The 23,761-nt window shown below is 39.3% G+C and overlaps 1 protein-coding gene across 1 annotated transcript; it reads left to right on the top strand.

The window, feature by feature from the left end:
• Positions 1–10,163: 10,163 nt before the first annotated feature.
• LOC126080862 (olfactory receptor 1440-like) lies at positions 10,164–11,096 on the top strand. Its single transcript, XM_049892054.1, has one exon. It carries the CDS (start codon positions 10,164–10,166, stop codon positions 11,094–11,096), a length of 933 nt encoding a protein of 310 aa, XP_049748011.1.
• Positions 11,097–23,761: the final 12,665 nt, after the last annotated feature.

Genomic DNA, 23,761 nt, shown 5'->3' with positions numbered 1-23,761 from the left:
CCAGGAGAAGGCAGCACCTCTCAGACTTCACCAAGGCACACCTATCAGGAGCCTGACACCTGTAAGAATATTTCAGTGGGTAAAACCAGAAGGGGGGCAACTTGGCTTCCATGCCTGAAACTCTTTCCCCTCTTCTTTTTTCTTCTTTTTGCATCTCTGCTCTCACATGCATTGAACCCATACACTTCATGCATTTATGCTCAGCACCTCATTTTTTACCTTACAATGCCCGTTCTCTTTCTTTGCTAGATTAATGGGATTTTTTGAACTTTGGCAGAAACTAAGATATTTGAGCTGAAAAAAGATGCATCTAACAAGGAATTTCAAGGATTAGCCAGTGGGGAGAGTAAAGAATGGAAGGTGGGGAGGTCTTCAGTAGCTTTCACCTGGACCACAGACTCCAAATTTTTCATGTCCAGATATTTCCATTTTTTTCCGGTGAAAGCCTTTTAGTTGGCAAACTACCTTTAAGCCTACCCACTGCTGTCAAGTTGATTCAATCTCATTGTGACCCCATAGGGTTTCCGAGACTGTATATCTCTGTGGAAGCAGATTGCCATATCTTTCTCCCGTGGAGCTGATGGTTGTTTGAAACTGCCAAACTTTAATCACTGTGCCACCAGGGCACTTTACCCTATAGGAAAGAGTAGAACTGCCCCATACAGTTTCCAAGGAGCACTTGGTGTATTCAAACTGCCAACCTTTTGGTTAGCAGCTCTACCACTTAACCACTACACCACCAGTTTCCAAACTACCTTTAGCATATAATAATCATTCTTCATTATTAATATAATGTCTTCTATTTTTGAGAGCTTCCTACGTGACACTATCTTACATTAGTTACCTGCCATCATTAAATAGGTCACAAAAACCAAACGATGTGAGGATCATTCCCACTTGACTGACGAAAAAACAGACACATACGAGTTAATTTGCCAAAAATCACAAAGCTAGTGAATGGTGGAGCCAAATACTACTCTGCTTCTCATAATTAATTTATTTTCCCATTCTTCTTCATCAGAGATAATTACAACCGTGCTTAGTCTGAACTAGAGTAGCCTGGGAGAGTTGATGTAATTTTAGTCCAAAGCAATTTGATGGTGCTATTTTGCATTAAAAGGAGCCCTGGTGGCATAGCGGCTTAAGAGCTTGCTGCTAACCAAAGTGTCCGCAGTTTGAACCCACCAGCTGCTCCTCAGGAGAAAGGTGTAGCAGTTGGCTCCATAGAGATTATGGACTTGGAAACCCTCTGGGCAGTTCTACTGTGTTCTAAAGGGTCACCAGGAGTCGAAATGGACTCGATGGCAATGGGCACTTTGCATAAATATACAATTTAATAGCTTTTTGAAATATTTACAGGTATCCTGCACTGTCACCTTTGCAGACCCTGGGGATATTAATCATTACAACAGCTGAGGTAAGAAGTGATTTATTTCAGCTACAATTAATATTGGGTCAGTGTAACCTTTTACCCCACCAACTCTTAGTTTGGAATCCCTGGGTGACACAAACCTCAAGTCGTGCTTGAATACTAACTGAAAGTTTGACCGTCCAAGTCCACTCAGAGGTGCCTTGGAAGAAAGGCCTGGTGATCTGCTTCTGAAAGAAAACCCTAGGAAGTGCAGTTGTACTCTGCAGCACATGGGGTCACCTTGAGCCAGAATGAACTTCATGGCAATTTTGTTTTCAGTTACTTTTATTTTGCTTCTAATTTTAAAATTATCTTCAAACTTTTAACAACTTATTTATTAATTGCATTAAATGGTACAGTGCTAATAACTGAGAAGACAAAGCTGAAAGAGACACAAACGTTGAATATAAATGTGCAGGACGGTGTCATTGTTAAATGCTTGACCCTAGGATCAATCTACCTGAGTGTCTTCCAGCCCTGTCACTCATGGCAGCTAGGGGCCATGGACAAGTGTCCTAACTTCCTGTACCTCTTATTGAAATGGAGTTGTTGTGGGGATTTCATCGGTTAATATATGGATCTGAAGAAAGACTAGGACAATAAGTGCTCAATATGTCTTCCATGTTATTATTATCATTGATGAAAACAGAGACAAACAGAAGGGTAGAAATTGACCATACTGAGCCGGTTACAGCTGATCTGTCTGTCTGAGGGTTCGAAGCTGTCAGCATGCAAACTCTTTTTATGATAATACTAGGGTGCTTCATGTCATCATGCCTGAGTTCCAATAAGGTCAACATTTATTGCACATTTTCGAGCCTCTTTTTTCTGATTAAAGTTATTTGAAAGGTGTGGTTAGGACTTTGGGAAAAAGAGGTGGCAGTCTGCTTCTGTAAAGTTTTACAGCCTTGGAATCTCTATGGGGCAGTTCTACTCTGTCCTGTAGGGTTGCTGTGAGTCAGCATAGACTCGACAGCAGCAAGTCTGGAGTCTAGAGTTACGACTTAAAAGGATGTAACACACAAATGAACAAGACCCCAACCACACACCCACAAAAAATGCTGGAGTGTAAATAACTTCAGGAGTCAAGGAGCTAATGGTCCCCATCGTCTTGCTTTTACAAATGGGTCACTTTTAGAATATGGACTTTTTTCTTTCCTCCCTTTCTTCCTCTTTTTTGTTTCTTCTTTGTTTTCTGCTTCTTTACCCTTCCTCTCTCCTTTCCTCTCTCTCTTTCCCTCCATCCCTTTCTCCTTCTCCTCCCTTCATTTCTTCCTTCCTTCCTTTCCTTTCTCCTTCCTTGCTTCCTTCTTCCCTTCCTCTCTCCCCCTCACTTTCCCCTTCCTTTCCTTTCTCTCCTTTACTACTTCCAAAGAGTAATAAAGAGACAATAACAAGGTTAGAACATGCTTTCCTTTGCTTATTAAAGAAGTTTACACTGGGCAATAGTTCTATGAACATTTCAAACCTCAGTGACACAGTTTGCTTCTGAAAGGCTCAAAATAAAACAATCTTACTGAAAGCAACATTCTCAGATCCCAGGAGAAATGCTGTTGCCTCAGGGTTTCTGGATCTCCTGGGCCCTGAGGCTGCTTCAGCAGAAGTCATCAGGACAAATAGTGATGCCCATGGAAACAGTTTGGATATTTTGCCCCCTTAACTGAAGCTATTTTAGCACTCAGAAACTCAAACACTACTTCTTATTCTATGATATGTGACTTTCTTGCATAAAAGAAATGTGTAATTTGTCTCCAAAATGGATAGTGATGTTTCAAAGAAGGAAACGAACTCTTAAAATGTTCACTAAGTTCCTGAGTGTGATTATTTTCCAAAATTAAAGAAATTTCATCCTGGTACTATACAGCTTGAATATTTATGCACTACTAGAAATAAATTAAAGAGCCTGGGTGGCACAATCAGTTTGTGATTTCGTGCTCACCCATAGGTTGGCAGTTCAAACCCACACAGTGGCAGCATGGAAGAAAGGCTAGGTGAACTGCTTCCATAAACACTGTAGCCAAGAAAACCCTATGAAGCAGTTCTGCTCTGTAACACACAGGGCTGCCAGGAGTTGGTGCCCAACTCGGCAGCACCCAACAACAGCACAAATAAACGATGAAATTCTTAGTTGGAAGTATTTATCTTATTCTTAGGTTCTGACAAAGGCCGTGGAATGCCTTCCATAAATTTGTGCCCTTTCCCCTAAAATAGAGTGGGTGAACCCATTGGAGGTGTCGAGAAAAATAGAGATGATGAGTATGGTTTTGCTTAGGAATGGATATAGCTATGCTCAATTCTTCTGTTGGATTAAAAAATAATGTATACTCCAGGAAAAAAAAATCTCACTTCACTCATTCTTATTTAGAGCTGTGGTTCTTCAAATGTGATCTCTGGGCAAGCAGCACCACCTGGAAACTTGTTAGAAATGTGAACTCTCAGGCTTTCCTCCTGACTCACTATATCCAGGATTCTGGACCTGGGCCCCAGCAATCTGTATTACCAACTCTTCAGGGGGATTCTGATGCATGCTAAAGTATGGCTACACAGTGGTATCTCTTGAGGGGTCTGAACGAGTGCTAATGCCTGCGACCCAATCCCAGATATTCTGATTTAATTGGTTTGAGGTTCAGGCAGGTCAATGGAATTTTGAGTGTCCCAGATGACAGAAATAGACAGCCATGGTTGAGAACCTCTGCTTTAGAGGAATAATTTTCAGGCTAGTATGTATAAAAGAGAAAAGATGGAGGTCGTCAAGGATTTCATTTTACTTGAATCCACAGTCAACATCCATGGAAACAGTAGTCAAGAAATCAAAAGATGCCTTGCATTGGGCAAATCAGTTGCAAGAGATCTCTTTAAAGTATTCAAAAGCAAAGATGTCATCTTCAAGACAAAGGTGTGCCTGACCCAAGCCATGGTGTTTTCCATTGCCTCAAGCTGGACAATGAATAAGGAAGACTGAAGAAGAATTGACATCTTTGAATGGTGGTGTTGACGAAGAATATTAAATATACCATGGACTGACAAAAGAAAGAACAAATCTGTCTTGTAAGAAGTACAACCAGTATGCTCCTTAGAAACAAGGATGGCGAGGCTTCTTCTCACATACTTTGGACATGTTGTCAGGAGGGACTAGTCCCTGGAGAAGGACATCATGCTTGGTAAAGTGAGGGTCAGTGAAAAAGAGGACGACCCTCAAGGAGATGGATTGACACAGTGGTTGCAACAATGGCCTCAAACAGCAACAATTGTGAGGGTGGGGCTGGCCCGGGCAGTGTTTTGTTGTGTCGTGCATAGGGCCACCATGAGTTGCAACCCACTCTAAGGCACCTAACAACAACAGCAACAACAACGACTAAGTTGTAGAAAAATAGAGAGAAACCAAGGCAGGTAACTCTTCTCCCCTGCCATTCTCCCCATATTACAAGAGCATAGGAAAGCAAAACATTGAAGATCCCAGTTGGATGAATCTACATAACATGGCCTGGTGCAGAATAATAGACAAAATGCTGGGAGTTCCTGCCACTAGCCTTCCATTTTCTCCCTGTCTCCTAAATTTGAGAAATTGGTGTCCCGTATGAGAGCATTCATATTATATTGTTACTCAGTTCAACTCTGGGCATACAGTTGTAGTGGGAATGCTTTATTTCTATGGATTCTATTTTTCACTATCTTATTTACTGACTATATCTACAGTAGGCTAAGATTTTAAATACAGTCACATTTTACAATGAAATGATTTCCTCAATTCATCAATTTCCTTTGAAACTATAGGAACCTGGCGATAATTAACATTTCAAAATTATTGAGCCTTCTAACCCATAACCATGGTTTATCTCTCAATATATTTAGGTATTTGCCATTTTCATAGAGGTTTATAAATTTCTCCATCTGAACATTTCTTGTCTTTTGTTCAGTTTATTCTTAAGTATGATTTTAAGTTGTGTCTTGTTATTAAAATTTCAAGCCTTTTTTCCGAAGTTTAGAAGATAAATTGATTTTTGAACATTGATTTTTTTTGTGTTTGTTGAGTTGGCTAAACTCTCATTAATTCAAATGATTTATCTGTACTTCCTTTTGGATTGTTTTCCATAGACATTCAGATTATTGGGAATATTGATTAATTCTAATAATTGTTCCATAGTTACTTCTGGTTTTCTACAAAGGTAATCAGATCCTCTTGAGGTAATGAAAATACTGTTTCTTCCATTCTTATCCTCAAAAATGGCAACTCTCATAGTTGTTGATGGCAGTGCAAAACGGTACAACATGGTGAATTGTATAGTATATGAGTTATACCTTAGTAAATCTGTTTAAAAATAGTGCAAAAGCTGTGGGAAACATTTTGACAAAATCTTTTAAGGTTAAATGCATACTTAACATTAAAAAAAAAAGTTGCCATTCGACCCACTGAACCACAAACACATACACACACAAAACAAAAAACAGCTGTCATGGAGTCAACTGCTCTTGGGTTGATTTCAACTCAGCGTGAGCCAGTGTTTGTCAGAGTAGAACTGTGCTCCACAGTGTTTTCGGTGGCTGTGATCTCTGGGGAGTAAATCACCAAGTCTTCTTCTCAGGCTTCTCTGGGTGAACTCAAACCGCCAACGTTTTGGTTAGTAGCTGAGAGTGTAACTGTTTGTGCCACCTGCAGGCTTCACATTTACCATTCAAAACCAAAACCAGACCTATTGCCATCCAGTCAATTCCGATTCATAGAGACCCTATAGAACAGAGTAGAACTGCCCCATCCGGTTTCCTAGGCTGAAATCTTTACTGGAACAAATCTCCAGGTCTTTTCTCCCACAGAGCTAGCAGTGGGTTCAAACTGCCATCCTTTAGATCAGTAGCCCAGAGCTTAGCCACTGCACCACCACGGCTCCTTCTTGAATGTTTACAGAATATTAAAGCCTTCTATTTCTGCTTGAGTTAGTTTTGGTAAGTTACACTTTCCTAGAAATTTGTACATCTTATTTAAATTGTAAAGTTCATTGACATCGAAGTTGTTCAGAGTAGCCTCTTATTACTTTTGGGTGCCTCCAGGGTCTAGAGTTTATACCACCCCCCCACTCCTATTGATTTTCTTGCTTGGTCTCACTAGATATGTCCATTTTTAGTCATTTCAAAGAGCCAGTGTTTGACTTCCTTGTATCCTTTGTAAATTCTGCTTATTTGGTTTATTTACTGTTCTTTCCTATGATGGATGCTTGAATTGTTAGTTTTCACTTTCTTCTTTTATATTCATTTAAGATCATCATTTCTCTCTAAGTTCATCTTTGGTTAAATCCACAAGATTTGATAAATAGTATTTTTCATTATACTCAAGTTATAAACATTTTCTAATTTCCCTATTAGTTTCTTCTTTGACTTCTGAATAGTTTAAAAATGTGTCATTAATTACCAGTGATGAGGTTTTTGTAATTACCAATTCATTATTGATTTCTAACTTAATCACACTGTAGTGACTCAGTTAGAAACCTTGGAAATTTATTAGGTGTTTCTTTCTAGACAATATATCATCAATTTTCTCAAATGATTTGCATAAAACTGTTTACATTCTACAGGAGTTGAGAAAAGAATGTTTGGCATAGGCCAAACTTTGTAGTGTACCAACAACCTATTTGTTTACTGAACATTTTTTCTGTTTGATCTACCCATTACTGAGTAAAGTATCTTGAATTTTCTCAGGAGCTTGATGGCTTGACCTACTTTTCTTGAAGTTGTCAATTTTTGCTTTAGGTATTTTGGGACTACACATGCGTACAAATTAAGAATTTTCATACCTCTTTGAAAACAATACAAGAAAGTCAGTCATTGGTTCTTTGAAATGAATTGCCCTAAAGTCTAATTGTTGAATAAACATTTCTCCATACTAGGTTTTGCTTGGTTAGCATTTACCTAACATATATCCTTTCGTAATTTCAAATTTTCTGTGTTTTTCATATGTCTGTTGAGAACACTGTCATAGCTGAATTTTTATTTTCTTCTTTACCTTAACAACTTTTTATTTTTAACTGGAGTATTTAGTTTGGTTGTATGTATTGTTCTTACTGACATATTTGAGGGTATTTCTACAATTTCCTTTCATGTTTCTGTTTTTTCCTGCCTTTTTTACAATTGTTTTTCCCATCTCCTTCTTACCTTCTTTTGGAATGACTGAATGTTTTTCTCATCCTTTCTGTTCCTTCTATTTTTTTTGAAACTGATCAAATCTTTTTGTACTCTTTCAGTAGTTAATCCTGAAGTACTAAGACATACACTTAATTTGTCAAGAGCTTAAGTTAGTGCATATCTCCTACTCCTGAAAGACACAGAACATTTGCAATACTTTTCTTACAATCAAGGGGCCGTCCTTACTTACATGTTATTTTGTCATGTTTGAAAACTTGTGTTTAATTGTTCCTCACAAGACTGTATTACCTTTTGTTTTATACAGCCAATATTTATTTCTAAACATACTTCTTCATTTATTTGCTCTTCATTCTTCTTTGCATCTCAGACCTTCTACCTGGGATCCTTCTGCTTGAAATACAGTCTTTAAAGTATTTTTAGTGAGGGCATGCTGGTAAAACAAAACAAATAAAGATAAGATATGTATTTTTTGTCTAACTGATTTTTACTCCAATTCTTAAAAAGTATTTTCACACTTTACAAAGTTGACCGCTTTAGCTACTCCTAACATTACTTAACATTTCAAAGATATCATTTCGGTGTCTTTTAGTTTCCAATGTTGTTGTTCAGAAGCTAACGTCAGTTTTCATTGTTAGTCCTTTGGAGATAATCTCTCTTTTCTCTCAGGATGCTGTTACTATTTTTTCTGTCTTTAATATTTTTTCTTTTGACTATGATGTGCTCTGCTTTATTTTTACTTAACCTGCTTGGCAATGAGGGTGCCTTGAATCTATGTCAAGTCTATTGTTGCAGCCATTGTGTCAATCTCTCTCACTGTGGGTCTCCTTGACACTTGCTGGACCTTTACTTCACTAAATATAATGCCCTCCTCCAGCAATTAACCTCTTCCGATAACGTGTCCAAAGCAAGCAACTCATAATATTTGGTTGTGACCCATAAGGTTTTCATTGGTTGATTTTTGGTAGTAAATCATCAGGCCTTTCTTGGTAGTCTGTCTGAAAGTTGGACTTTCTCAGTATCTTCAGTGTCTCTTAATTTTTCCTTTAGTTTTTCTGACTCTTTTGTTTGTCTAATTGCATTCTAGATTATTTGTTCCAGTATATACTAAAGTTCACAAATTCTCTCTAATAAGCTATGAAACTCAAGTGAGGTTTTTCCTTTTTCTTTTTTTGATTTCTAGAGTTCCTGATTGCCTCTCTTTACACTTGCTCCTTGTGTACATATTTAAGCCTCTTCATTTTTCAAATGTATAAAACATACTCATTTTATACCCTGTCTATGATAAATAACATAGTGCAATCCTGCTGTGATCTTGTTCTGCCGATTTAGGATGTCTAGTCATTTTTACAATGAGCTGCTCATTTTTCTTGGAGTTTATCCATTTGAAATTTTTGCAACTTGAGATTTCTTCCTGAAAGGATTTATATGTGTATCTGCATTACATAATTTATGGACAAATAGCAAATAGGGCTGCTTTAACACAAATGTTAAAGATTTTTGGGCCACTCAGATGGTAGAAATGTGATCTACAAACACATGTGGGGGCCAGTTGATGATGTGTTGTCTGACAAATCGGGGTGGCAGTGGGATTATCTGCCTTCACAGATGTTCCTCTTTGGATGAAAGATATTATAGAAACCCATGTTCAAAAATTGACAGAAATTTGCCAGTAGTAGGGAAACAAATTAATTTAGGACAGATGGTCTGAGAATTCGTTTAAAAATGTTTCATGAACAGAGGTGTCTTAAAATCATGCTAAAAAGATATACTCTATCTTCCCTTTCTTAACGACGTAACTTCAAAAACACCATGTGTACGGCAGGCACTGTACATATGTACATATATATGTGTGTGTGTGTGTGTGTATATATACAATGAACCCTGATGGTGAAGTGGTTAAAGCCATGAGCTGCTAACCGAAAGGTTGGCAGTCCGAAGCCACCAGCAGCTCCTTGGGAGAAAGATGTGGCAGTCTGCTTCAGTAGAGATTTACAGACTCAGAAACACCATGGGGTCACTAATAGTTGGAATTGCCTTGACAGCAGTGGGAGGTATATGTATATATATATACACATATATATACATAAATATATAAATTAATTTGCCCTCAACAACCCTATGAGATAGGTTCTATTATCCCCATTTTACAGATGAAGTAGCTTAGGCCCAGAGGTCTTTGATAACTTGTTCACAATCACACAGCTTGCAGGTAGAAGATCCACAATCCAAAAACATTTGCCTGTTATCTAAGTTCTTACTCTTAGGCACAGACCCATACACAGGGGTCAAAATGCTATCAATGACATACTTAAATTTCCACAGCATTTTCCAAAAGAGGCTTTATAAACACTGTTATATTTTCTTTCAAAGAGTCTGATGGGTCACTAATTAAAGGTGTAATTATCCCCTTTTACATGTGAGAAAATTGACACACAGATCATTGTTGCTACCTAGGGGCAAAGTTAGCCAGGGTGATTTCCTGTAACATGCTCCCATATTTCCCTCTCTTCTGTGTTCAGTGTGAGCAGAAGGTGGTTTATTTCCATAGAAACTGGAATAACAACTGACCTAAAGATTTATCTCTTCTTCCCTTACAGATCCCAGGATCACTAATGCAATGGCTGAGAGAAGAAACAGTACAATTACCCAGTTCATCTTCTTGGGATTCTATGAATTTCCGAAGCTCACCATTGTCCTGTTTTCAATATTCCTAGGGATCTACCTCCTGACAGTGACTTGGAACTTGGGCTTCATCACCCTCATCAGAATGGATTCCCATCTGCACACACCCATGTACTTTTTTCTCGGTAATCTGTCCTTTCTCGACGTCTGTTATGTTTCCACTATATCCCCCAGAATGCTCTCAGACTTCTTCAAGAAGCATAAATTCATCTCCTTTGTGGGGTGCACCATGCAGTACTTCTTCTTGTCTAGCCTGGGTCTGACTGAGTGCTGTCTTCTGGCATCCATGGCTTATGATCGATATGCTGCCATTTGTAACCCTCTGCTCTACACAGCCATCATGTCCCCAACCCTCTGTCTACAGATGCTGGTAGGATCTTGGATAAGTGGATTCTTTGGCTCATTTACCCAACTGTGTGCCTTACTTCAGCTCCATTTCTGTGGACAAAATATCATTAACCATTTCTTCTGTGACCTGCCCCAACTGATGATCCTATCTTGCTCTGATACCTTTTTCTTACAAGTTATCATTTCTGTGTTCACAGTGATCTTTGGACTGACTTCTGTGCTGGTTATCATTATATCCTATGGTTATATTGTTGCCACCGTTTTGAAGATCACTTCAGCTGAAGGCAGGTCCAAGGCTTTCAACACCTGTGCTTCTCACCTAATAGTAGTGATTCTCTTCTATGGCTCAGGCATCTTTGTCTATTTGTGGCCCAGCTCTGATGGTTCTCTTAGCCAAAGCAAGTTTGCTTCTGTTTTATACACTGCAGTCATTCCCATGTTAAATCCACTGATCTATAGTCTCAGAAACAAGGAAATCAAAGATACCCTAAACAGATGGAAAAAGAGAATTTTCTCCTGACATTAGTTTTTTTTTTTTTCAAGTTATGCTTATCTTATCCCAAGATAAGTCATATCAAACATGAATACATGATTTAAATAGATACAGTTTAGTCTCACTTCAAGATTGGTGGAAAATATTACTTGAGCCTGGCTAGACTTTCATCTATTAATGAAGAACAATTACTGGTGTTTGTTAGTGGGGTTCTTACAGTAAAATGTTTCTTTTCATCGTGGTTTTTTTTTTAATGATACTTGTTTGTGCTTTTGGTGAAAGTTTACACAGTAAATTCGGGTCTCTTTTGACAATTACTACACAGATTGTTCAGTGACATTAGTGACTTGTTACACAATGTGTCAAGTTTCTCTTTGTGTTCTCGTTGTTCCATGTTTAGTACTCTAGTTTCCCTGCTCCCTTATCTTCTCATTTTTGTTTTAGTCTCTTGACATTATTGATTATGGGGTGCCTTTTAGGATTCAGGACACAAAAAATATACAACAGTGCATGAAAAATGAAACTTATTACCCTGTAGTAGGAAACATCAATATCTGCTTCCCCTCCACACCCTGCTATTGTTAGTTGTTTTTAGGTGCTGTTGAGTCGGTTGCGATTCATAGCAATCCTGTGCACAACAGAACGAAACACTGCCCACTCCCGTGCCATCCTTACAATCATTGTTATGCTTGAGATCATTCTTGTAGGCTCTGTGTCTATCCACCTGTTTTAGGGTCTTCCTCTTTTTTGCTGACCCCGTACTTTGCCAAGCATGATGTCCTCCGCCAAGGACTGATCCCTCCGGACAACATGTCCAAAGTATGTAAGACGCAGTCTCGCCATCCTTGCTTCTAAGGAGCATTCTGGTTGCACTTCTTCCAAGACTGATTCGTTCGTTCCTTTGGTAGTCCATGGTATATTCAATATTCTTCGCCAACACCACAAAGACCTCAATTCTTCTTCGGTCTTCTTTATTCACTGTCCAGCTTTCACATGCATATGACACAATTGAAAATACTATGATTGGGTTGGGCATGCCTTGGTCTTCAAGGTGACATCTTTGCTTTTCAACACTTGAAAGAGGTCCTTTGCAGCAGATTTACCCAATGCAATGTGTCCTTTGATTTCTCAACTGTTCCTTCAGTGGATGTTGATTGTGGATCCAAGTAAAATGAAATCCTCAACAACTTCAATCTTTTCTCCATTTATCATGATGTTGCTTATTGGTCCCGCTGTGAGGATTTTTGTTTTCTTTATTTTGAGGTGCAATCCATACTGAAGGTTGTGGTCTCTGATCTTCATTAGTAAGTGCTTCAAGTCCTCTTCACTTTCAGCAAGCAAGGTTGTGTCATCTGCATAACACATGTTGTTAATGAGTCTTCCTCCAAACCTGATGCCCCATTCTTCTTCATAGAGTCTAGCTTCTCGGATTATTTATTCAGCATACAGATTGAATAGGTACGGTGAAAGGCTACAACCCTGATGTACATCTTTCCTTACTTTAAACCCATCAGTATCCCCTTGTTCTGTCCGAACTGCCTCTCGATCTATGTAAAGGTTCCTCATGAGCACAATTAAGTGTTCTGGAATTCCCTTTCTTCACAGTGTTATCCAAACTTTGTTACAATCCACACAGTCGAATGCCTTTGCATAGTCAAGAAAACACAGGTAAACATCCTTCTGGTATTCTCTGCTTTCAGCCAGGATCCATCTTACATCAGCAAAGATATCCCTGGTTCCATGCCCTCTTCTGAAACCAGCCTGAATTTCTGCCAGGTCACTGTCGATATACTGCTGGAGCTGTTTTTGAATCATCTTCAGCAAAACTTTTCTTGCGTATGATATGCCTCTTCATCCATTTGAATTTAGGCTAGAACTTCGGATTTTTTCTGGCAAATGAAACATGAGTGGGCATGACACATGCCACTTCCCAGCAGAGGCTTTATGTATGTCCTTTCCTACGTAGTTATCTCCCAGTGCTCCCATTACTGGATGACACAGGGTAAGGTTACCCTCAACTGACCCAAGATGGATATGTAGTTTTATCAAGAAATAAAACTTTATTTTCAGTTGGTGGCCAAGGCAGCATCTCTAAGTCTATCGTAACTACTATGGAAATTTGGACAGGTAGTGCTGTGCTATTGTTTAAAAAAAATGAAATCTTTAGCATTTGTGTTATTAGAGCTAGACTGTGGGTGTGAAAGAATCTTACTGCAAGCTGGAAGGATGACAATTCACGTTCGGCACGATAAAGTCTTTGGTACAACTCTCACGTCAGGGTGGAGAGCGGATTTGTTAAATAAGACATAAAAAGGGCAGACCATAAACGATTTATAAATTTAACTTGAATTTATCTAACCAACATCATAACCTGCTGCTGTTGAGTTGATTTTGACTCATAGTGACGTTATAGGACAGGGTAGAACTGCTCCATGGGGTTTTCAAAGCTGTAAATCTTTAGGGAACCAGACTGCCTCATCATGCTCCCTTTGTTCCTGTCACCAGATGAAAACTTCACTCTCTCTTTGCCATTTGGGACACTCTGGGAACCTGCGTAGAGCTTGTGTAAGTCTCGCCTGTTTGCCAAACGTTTTATCCTTCAATAAAGAATCAGTTTATTTTTAACAGAGGGTAAGTCCGGTGCTTCACTACGACAATATGGAACAACCCATTCATAGGAAATACGGAGGAAAACATATTAAAGTATGCTATGCAGCAACCAGCAGACTCCAGACTTTGAGAAACTCCACAGGACAAACATGCGTTTCTAAGAGGGAGGAGAGACAGAGAGAGAGAGACAAAGGAAAAACGTAAAATATGGTTGAAATTTAATTTAGTATTCAGGGATGAAAACCTGAGGGATACAATTATTTTTAAATTGAGGAAATGGTTATCATGAAATCAGGCTGCCTTTAGGTGGGAAGGAAGTGTGGTCAATGGTGGGGTACGTGGAGGGCTTCTGAAGTGTTTGGAACGGTGTTACCTTCTTACCTGGCTGCTGGCTACAAGGGTGTTCTCATAATAACTCATTAAGCTCTGCATTTATTTTATGCTGTTTTCTGTGCCTGAATTATTTTTAACAATCAGGTTTAAAAATTACAGACTAAAAGCAAGTAAAATATCAGATTATAGTTATTTTATAGTTAATATATGTATTATATATATAGTTACTGCTTGGGGCGAACAGGAATATCTGAGTTCCATGTATATTATTAAAAACAACATAAATACAAAGCAAATATCCCATAGTAAGGAAACTATTAGCTAAATAAAATTTTGAATACTGTATTATTAAGCCACTAAAAAAAAAAAAATTATTACAAAAGCTCAATAATGACTTGTACATATAGTATGACCTCAGGTTTTGTAAAAACATGAACAGAAAAAAATAGAGAAATTAACATAATAATATTAGTGATAAAATTGCTAAGATTTTTTGAGTGCTTACCACATACAATGCATTTGAAAGGTATTATCTTATTTACAATTACCCCAAACTTATAACGTAGTTATTCTATGATCACCCTCATATTGCTGACCAAGGAACTGGGGCACAGTGAGGTTAAATTATGTGACCAAGCTCACAGAGCTCCCAAGTAACAGAGTTTAACCCCGGGCAGAACCATTGAGAGTCTGAGCACATCATCACTAAAGCCACGGATGAATGACAGTTCTGTAAAAACTTTTAAGATCTGGATAACCATACAACCTAGTTTATGCTTGTTGTCCTGACATTATTAATAAAGCCCCCTGCCCCCCCTCCCCCCACATCATGTCCAAGGAGTTCCTGAATGGTACAAATGGTTAACATGCTCAGCTACTAACCTAAAGTTTGGAGTTCCAAGTCTACCCTGAGGTCCCTCAAAAAAAAAGCCTGGTGATCTACTTCCAAAAAATCAGCCATTGAAAACCCTTTGGGGCACAGTTCTACTCTGACAGACTTGGGGTCACTATGAGTCAAACAGAACTCTCCACCCAGCTGCTGCAAAGTATACTTTTTTTCTAGCACACATGGAACATTCTCTAGAATAGACCACATATTAGGTTATAAAACCAACCTTTGCAGAATCCAAAACATCGAAATATTACAAAGCATCTTCTCAGACCACAAGGCCATAAAAGTGGAAATCAATAACAGAAAAACTAGGGAAAAGAAATCAAATACTTGGAAAATGAACAATACCCTCCTGAAAAAAAGACTGGGTTATAGAAGACATCAAGGAGGGAATAAGGAAATTCATAGAATGCAACGAGAATGAAAATACTTCCTATCAAAACCTCTGGGACACAGCAAAAGCAGTGCTCAGAGGCCAATTTATATCGAAAAATGCACACATACAAAAAGAAGAAAGAGCCAAAATCAGAGAACTGTCCCTACAACTTGAACAAATAGAAAGTGAGCAACCAAAGAATCCATCAGGCACCAGAAGAAAACAAATAATAAAAATTAGAGCTGAACTAAATGAATTAGAGAACAGAAAAACAATTGAGAGAATTAACAAAGCCAAAAGCTGGTTCTTTCAAAAAAAATTAAACAAAATTGATAAACCATTGGTCAGACTGACTAAAGAAATACAGGAAAGGAAACAAATAACCCGAATAAGAAACGAGAAGGGCCACATCACAACAGACCCAACTGAAATTAAAAGAATCATATCAGATTATTATGAAAAATTGTAGTCTAACAAATTTGCAAACCTAGAAGAAATGGATAAATTCCTAGAAAAACACTACCTACCTAAACTAACACAATCAGAAGTAGAACAACTAAAGAGACCCATTAAAAAAAAAGAGATTGAAACGGTAATCAAAAAACTCCCAACAAAAAAAAAAGCCCTGGCCCGCATGGCTATACTGAATAGTTCTACCAAACTTCAGAGAAGAGTTAACACCACTACTACTAAAGGTATTTCAAAGCATAGAAAATGACGGAATACTACCTAACTCATTCTATGAAGCCACCATCTCCCTGATACCAAAACCAGGTAAAGACATCACAAAAAAAGAAAATTACAGACCTATATCCCTCATGAACATAGATGCAAAAATCCTCAACAAAATTCTAGCCAATAGAATTCAACAACATATCAAAAAAATAATTCACCACGATCAAGTGGGATTTATACCAGGTATGCAAGGCTGGTTTAATATTAGAAAAACCATTAATGTAATCCACCATATAAATAAAACAAAAGACAAAAACCACATGATCTTATCAATTGATGCAGAAAAGGCATTTGACAAAGTCCAACACCCATTTATGATAAAAACTCTCACCAAAATAGGAATTGAAGGAAAATTCCTCAACATAATAAAGGGCATCTAAACAAAGCCAACAGCCAACATCACTCTAAATGGAGAGAGCCTGAAAGCATTTCCCTTGAGAACGGGAACCAGACAAGGATGCCCTTTATCACCGCTCTTATTCAACATTGTGCTAGAAGTCCTAGCCAGAGCAATTAGGTTAGACAAAGAAATAAAGGGCATCCGGATTGGCAAGGAGGAAGTAAAATTATCTCTATTTGCAGATGACATGATCTTATACACAGAAAACCCTAAGGAATCCTCCAGAAAACTCCTGAAACTAATAGAAGAGTGTGGCAGAGCCTCACGTTAAAAGATAAACATACAAAAATCGCTTGGATTCCTCTACATCAACAAAAAGAACATCAAAGAGGAAATAACCAAATCAATACCATTCACAGTAGCCCCCAAGAAGATAAAATACTTAGGAATAAATCTTACCAAAGATGTAAAACACCTATACGAAGAATACGAAGAATACTACAAGACCTTAAAAAGGACATACTTAAGTGGAAAAACATACCTTGCTCATGGATAGGAAGACTTAACATAGTAAAAATGTCTATTTTACCAAAGCCATCTATACATACAATGCACTTCCGATCCAAATTCCAATAGCATTTTTTAATGTGATAGGGAAACAAATCACCAACTTCATATGGAAGGGAAAGAAGCCTCGGATAAGCAAAGCATTACTGAAAAAGAAGAAGAAAGTGGGAGGCCTCACTCTACCTGATTTCAGAACCTATTATACAGCCACAGTAGTCAAAACAGCCTGGTACTGGTACAACAACAGGCACATAGACCAATGGAACAGAATTGAGAACCCAGACATAGATCCATCCACGTATGAGCAGCTGATATTTGACAAAGGACCAGTGTCAGTTAATTGGGGAAAAGATAGTCTTTTCAACAATGGTGCTGGCATAACTGGATATCCATTTGCAAAAAAATGAAACAGGACCCATACCTCACACCATGCACAAAAACTAACTCCAAGTGGATCAAAGACCTAAACATAAAGACTAAAATGATAAAGATCATGGAAGAAAAAATAAGGACAACATTAGGAGCCCTAATACAAGGTATAAACAGAATACAAAACATTATCAAAAATGACGAAGAGAAACCAGATAACTGGGAGCTCCTAAAAATCAAACACCTATGCTCATCTAAAGACTTCACCAAAAGAGTAAAAAGACCACCTACAGACTGGGAAAGTATTTTCAGCTATGACATCTCCGACCAGCGCCTGATCTCTAAAATCTATATGATTCTGTCAAAACTCAACCACAAAAGGACAAACAACCCAATCAAGAAGTGGGCAAAGGATATGAACACACATTTCACTAAAGAAGATATTCAGGCAGCTAACAGATACATGAGAAAATGCTCTCGATCATTAGACATTAGAGAAATGCAAATTAAAACTACGATGAGATTCCATCTCACTCCAACAAGGCTGGCATTAATCCAAAAAACACAAAATAATAAATGTCGGAGAGGCTGCGGAGAGATTGGAACTCTTATACACTGCTGGTGGGAATGTAAAATGGTACAACCGCTTTGGAAATCTATCTGGCGTTATCTTAAACAGTTAGAAATAGAACTACCATACAACCCAGAAATCCCACTCCTCGGAATATACCCTAGAGAAATAAGAGCCTTCACACGAACAGATTTATGCACACCTATGTTTATTGCAGCTCTGTTTACAATAGCAAAAAGCTGGAAGCAACCAAGGTGTCCATCAACAGATGAATAGGTAAATAAATTGTGGTATATTCACACAATGGAATACTATGCATCGATAAAGAACAGTGACGAATATGTGAAACATTTCATAACATGGAGGAAGCTGGAAGACATTATGCTGAGTGAAATTAGTCAGAGGCAAAAGGACAAATATTGTATAAGACCACTATTATAAGATTTTGAGAAATAGTATAAACTGAGAAGAACACATACTTTTGTGGTTACGAGGGGGAGGGTGGGAGAGGGTTTTTTACTGATTAATTAGTATATAAGAACTGCTTTTGGTGAAGGGAAGGACAATACTCAATACATGGAAGGTCAGCTCAACTGGACTGGACCAAAAGCAAAGAAGTTTCTGGGATAAACTGAATGCTTCAAAGGTCAGCAGAGCAAGGGTGGGGGTTTGGGGACTATGGCTTAAGGGGACTTCTAAGTCAATTGGCAAAATAATTCTATCATGAAAACATTCTGCATCCCACTTTGAAATGTGGCATCTGGGGTCTTAAAAGCTAACAAGCGGCCATCTAAGATGCATCAATTGGTCTCAACCCACCTGGATCAAAGGAAAATGAAGAACACCAAGGTCACACGATAACTAAGAGCCCAAGAGACAGAAAGGGCCACATGAACCAGAGACCTACATCATCCTGAGACCAGAAGAATTAGTTGGTGACTGGCCACAACCGATGACTGCCCTGACAGGGAGCACAACAGAGAACCCCTGAGGGAGCAGGAGATCACTGGGATGAAGACCCCAAATTCTCACAAAAAGACCATACTTAATGGCCTGACTGAGACTAGAGGAATCCCGGCGGTCATGGTCCCCAAACCTTCTGTTGGCCCAGGACAGGAACCATTTCCAAAGACAACTCATCAGACATGGAAGGGACTGGACAGTGGGTAGGAGAGAGATGCTGATGAAGAGTGAGCTATTTATATCAGGTGGACACTTGAGACTGTCTTGGCATCTCCTGTCTGGAGGGGGAATGGGAGGATAGAGAGAGTTGGAAGCTGGCAAAATTGTCACGAAAGGAGAGACTGCAAGGGCTGACTCATTAGGGAGAGAGCAAGTGGGAGTACAGAGTAAGGTGTATATAAACTTATATGTGACAGTCTGACTTGATTTGTAAACGTTCACTTGAAGCTCCATAAAAGTTAATTAAAAAAAAAAAATACCAACCAAGGAAAGGAAGCTGGAAAAGAAAAAACGGTCCTGTTGTTTATCTCCTGATAGGATTCTGGTTTCCATAATCTTAGGCCAGACATCAGAGATGTTTTCAAGAGATTATTCCTGGTAAAAGGCATTGTGTGCATGTAATGCTTTGTGTTCACAATTGAAATCCAAGCCACAATTTGTGTTTATGCAGTAGGAACTTAAAGTCTGTTGAAAAACTGTCAACGCTGCAGCTTAGGAAATCTTGCTTCCAAAACTCCATACACCTGGATTAGAATCCAAGCTAATGCAGCTGAGAGGTGAAAGGGAAAATTCCTTTGATAGCCACCAAGTTGCAATTATTGGATAGAAAGTTATCAAGAGAAATAAGGTATGGGGTTGCAGGCCTAGATTTCAGCTAAGGTTGTAACTCAGAACTAACAACTCTTAGTGATCCCATTCAGACCTCACTCAGCTTCACCCTAAAGACAAAAGATGTCAGCTGTAAGTCTGCACTGGGGGTAGAGAAAGAGAACTGGGGGATGGGGGGTGGAGAACTCCTCAAGTGTCATTCATTTTGCTTGGTTGGATCCTTAGTGTTTTTATGGTTTGAGATTAAGATTTCTGAAGAAAAGTAGAGCTTGAATTCAATGTCACAGCCAGAAGAAATGATTCATTAAATAAAATTCAAAATATTCTTACTTTTGAAAGCAAGATCCTCAGAGACCTGTGATATATCCATTGATTCATAGCTACCTATCTCCGCAGAGGATCAGCGTCCTTCTATTCTGATCTTCACATTATCCACAGGATATAGATGTGCAGCATACCTGCCCCTCTGTGGGAATTTCCCACAAATGACAAAACTGCAGAAATTCATTAATTAGCCATGACAAACCTCGGAAATAATGAAAGACTACTGGATCATACCACGTGTTTCTCTTTTTGTAACTACCTGTACTTAACATTTTTGTCTTGGTTTATATTTTTTTTAAAGTGCACTTTCTGTGATGTAGTACTGAAAAGTTGCCTAAATCTGTTAATTCTATCATACACTATGTTCTGGGTTTCTAGGCTAGAACTTATCACCATGATTGGGAATAGATGGACTCTGGGATGTGGAGTAGTGAATCCTTTGTTCTAATAAGTTATATTCTTCTTTGCTGTTAGCAGAAGTGGAAGGGGTTGGGTAGCTTCTAGGACTCTGGGCATAGGCTAAAGGGATCCTAACCTAGTGCTGATTACTGGTTGTTACACTGTTTAGCACTGTACATCTCAATTTTATATTCTATAAAATGGAAATAATATCTATATCTCCTTTTGCAGAGGTACCCCAATATATTATTTTGGGTGAGTGAAGATAGAAAAATGGGGTTTATAACAGGTCCCTAAGTTTTCTATAAACAGGATTCTATAAAGAAAAACATACACCATGATTGGAGGAACACTCATTGACAACCTGCAGTATGCAGATGACACAGCTTTGCTTGCAGAAAGCAAAGAGAACTTGAAGTACTTACAGATGAAGATCACAGAGCGCAGCCATCAGTGTGGATTACGCCTCAACATAAGGAAAACAGAAATCATCACAACCATACCAATAAGCAACATCATGATAAATGAGGAAAAGATTGAGGTTGTCATGGCTTTCATTTTTCTTGGAGCCACAGTCAATTGCCATGGAAGCAGCAGCCAAGAAATCAAAAGACACATCCCATTGGGCAAATCTACTGCAAAGACCTCTTTAAAGTGCTGAAAAGCAAAGATGTCAGCTTGAAGACTCAGGTGCACCTAATCCAAGTCATGGTGTTTTCAGTCACCTTCTATGCATGTGAAAGCCAGTTAATGAATAAGGAAGATGGAAGAGGAATTGACGCTTTTGAACTGTGGTGTTGGAGAGGAATATTGAGATACCATGGACTGTCAAAGGAACGAATAAATCTGTCTTGGAAAAAATACAACCAGCATAGTCCTTAGAAGCAAGGATGGTGGGCTAAAGCACAACAAAAATTGTGAGGATGGTGCGGGACCAGGCAACATTTTGTTCTATTGCACACAGGGTCGGTATGAGTAGGAACCAGCTTGATGGCATCTAAAAACAGCAACACAATGCCTCACATGTGAAAGCTCAGCCATGTACTTCCGCTGGTGGTAGGAGTTCTAGAGAGGAAGAAGAGACACACAACTATTTTAAAGCACTGTGCTGGGGTCAAATTTGCTTCTATCCAACTGGGCAAAGTCAGCCAGAGGACCAAGCCGAGATTCTGTGAAAGGGCACTATCAAGGGCAAGGCTATTAAAGGAAGGGAAAAATCAGGGTCATTGATGCAATGAGTCTAATACAATTATTGTTCCCTCAAAATTCTCATAGAAATAACAAAAGGAGAATTTAAATATTACATATACCTATGCCTTTGGTGACGCAGTGGTCAAGAGCTATGCCTGCTAAACAAAAGGTCACCAGTTCAAATCCACCAGCAACTCCTTGGAAACTTATGGGGCAGTTCTACTGTGTCCTATAGAGTCACTATGAGTCAGAATCGACTCGATGGCAATGGGTGTGGCTTTCGCTTTTATGTAGGTGCCCTGGTTACTCAGTGGTTAAGCACTCAGCTGCTAACCAGAAGGTCGGTCATTTGAACCCACCAGCCTTTAAGTGGGAGAAAGATGTAGAAGTCTGCCTCCATAAGGATTACAACCTTGGAAACCATCTAGGGCAATTCTGCTCTGTCATCCAGGGTTGTTACGACTTGGAAATGACTCTACAGAAATGGGTTAGTTTTTGGTTTTTCTGTTATATTTGGGACTCCCTGGGTGGTGCCATCTGTTGAGCACTGGAGCACTAATGGAAAAGTTGGTTGCTCAATCCCACCCAGAGGCACCTGGGAAGAAAAGCCCTGTGCTCTGCCTCTGAATACCCTATGGAGCAGTACTACTCTGCAACAGGTGGGGTCGCCAGGAGTCTGAACCAACTCCATGGCAAGCTAGCAAGAACAACATATCTATATATCTCTGCTAAAATCCAGAGAAATATGCCTCTTTCCACGACAGAAACTTGGAGGGATTTCTGCAACATAGAGTGTATGTCAAAAGGAGATTTGGGAGTCAGGGCCGACAATCAATACACTATTTAATGCAAAAGAAACCCTCCTGTGGGGTAACAGGTAAAAGCATGGAGTAGTGAGGACACAGGTTAGAGTGAACACTGGTCATGTGGTATGGTGCCTATAGATGCAAGTCCACGCATCACAGGGAGGAAGTTCCTGAAATTGGCACACCAAATGGGTTACCCAGGTGTTCACTCTCAGGGCTGCTGCAACTGGCTCCCCAGGTTGTTGGTTATCCCACTTGGAGAAGGAGGTGATATCTTAGATAATTTTAGGCTGCTTGGATTTTTGGGAAGCTGACTATGGCAAGATTTAAAGCTTATGGGCTTTAGGTCCTTACATTCTCTGCTTAATCTGGTAGCCGAGGCACATACTCAGCAAAGAAAACCTTCATGACCACTCTGTGCATCCCAGTAGCACTTCTCCTTGGAGAATAAAATGCAAAGATCCCACAGATCCTTTGGGAATGAGCAAATGTGGAAACAGAATCTTGAACTCCCTTAAAACCAAACCCAGAGCTGTTGAGTCAATTCTGACTTATGGCAACTCCTGTGGTACAGGGTAGAATTGCTTCATAGAGATTTCTTGGCTGTAATCTTTATGGAAGCAGATTTCCAGGCCTTTCTTCCTTTAGGGGAGTGAATGAGCACAGATGTTTGCGCCAACCAGGAGCCTTTCAAGTCTCTTGTCGTTAGTTGCTATCATGCGGAATCCAGTCCATGGTGACCCCATGTGTGAAGAGTAGACCTGCTCCACAGGATTTTCAAGGTGGTGGCTTTTGGAAGCAGATTACCAGGCCTGTCTTATAAGGTGCTTTTGGGTGGGTTCAAACCTCCAAACTTTAGGCTAGTAGCTGAGCGCTTAACCGTTTTGCTCCACTCAGGGATTCCTCTATTTTACCTAGCACAGCAGGAATGAACATATTATAAAAGTATAAATACAGAGGCGAAGCTAAGATGGCAGAATAGACAGCTGCTTCTGGGTAGCACTCTTTACAACAAAGACCTGAAAACACAAGTAAAAAGAGTATATTTATGACAAGAGAGGAGCCAGAGAATCAAAGGCAACCTTAGAAAATGAACCAAGGGGCAGGGGGAGGATGAAACAGTTCAGAAGCAGAGAGGAGTTACCAGACCTGAATCACGGGGAACCCTTAGGTACCATTCCCGGAGCTGCGGCGGTGGGCTACTAGTAGCGTTTGGCCACAGTTTCCTCAGGGAGAAGCAGCCAGCCACAAAGCCTACTCATACCTCCGGAACCAGAGAAGAATGGCGCTCTCAGCAATAGCTAAGTACTTCCGTATATTTTAATGTACCCCTCTCCCGCCCCCAAGCCAGCTTCAGTGGCTGAATTCCCTGGGCCTGAGATAGGCCC

The sequence above is a fragment of the Elephas maximus genome, chromosome 7 (assembly GCF_024166365.1).
Source record: "Elephas maximus indicus isolate mEleMax1 chromosome 7, mEleMax1 primary haplotype, whole genome shotgun sequence".
In the NCBI taxonomy this organism is placed as follows: Eukaryota; Metazoa; Chordata; class Mammalia; order Proboscidea; family Elephantidae; genus Elephas; species Elephas maximus.
The sequence above is the reverse complement of the archived record's forward strand: the minus strand, read 5'-3'. Positions and strand labels throughout refer to the sequence as shown.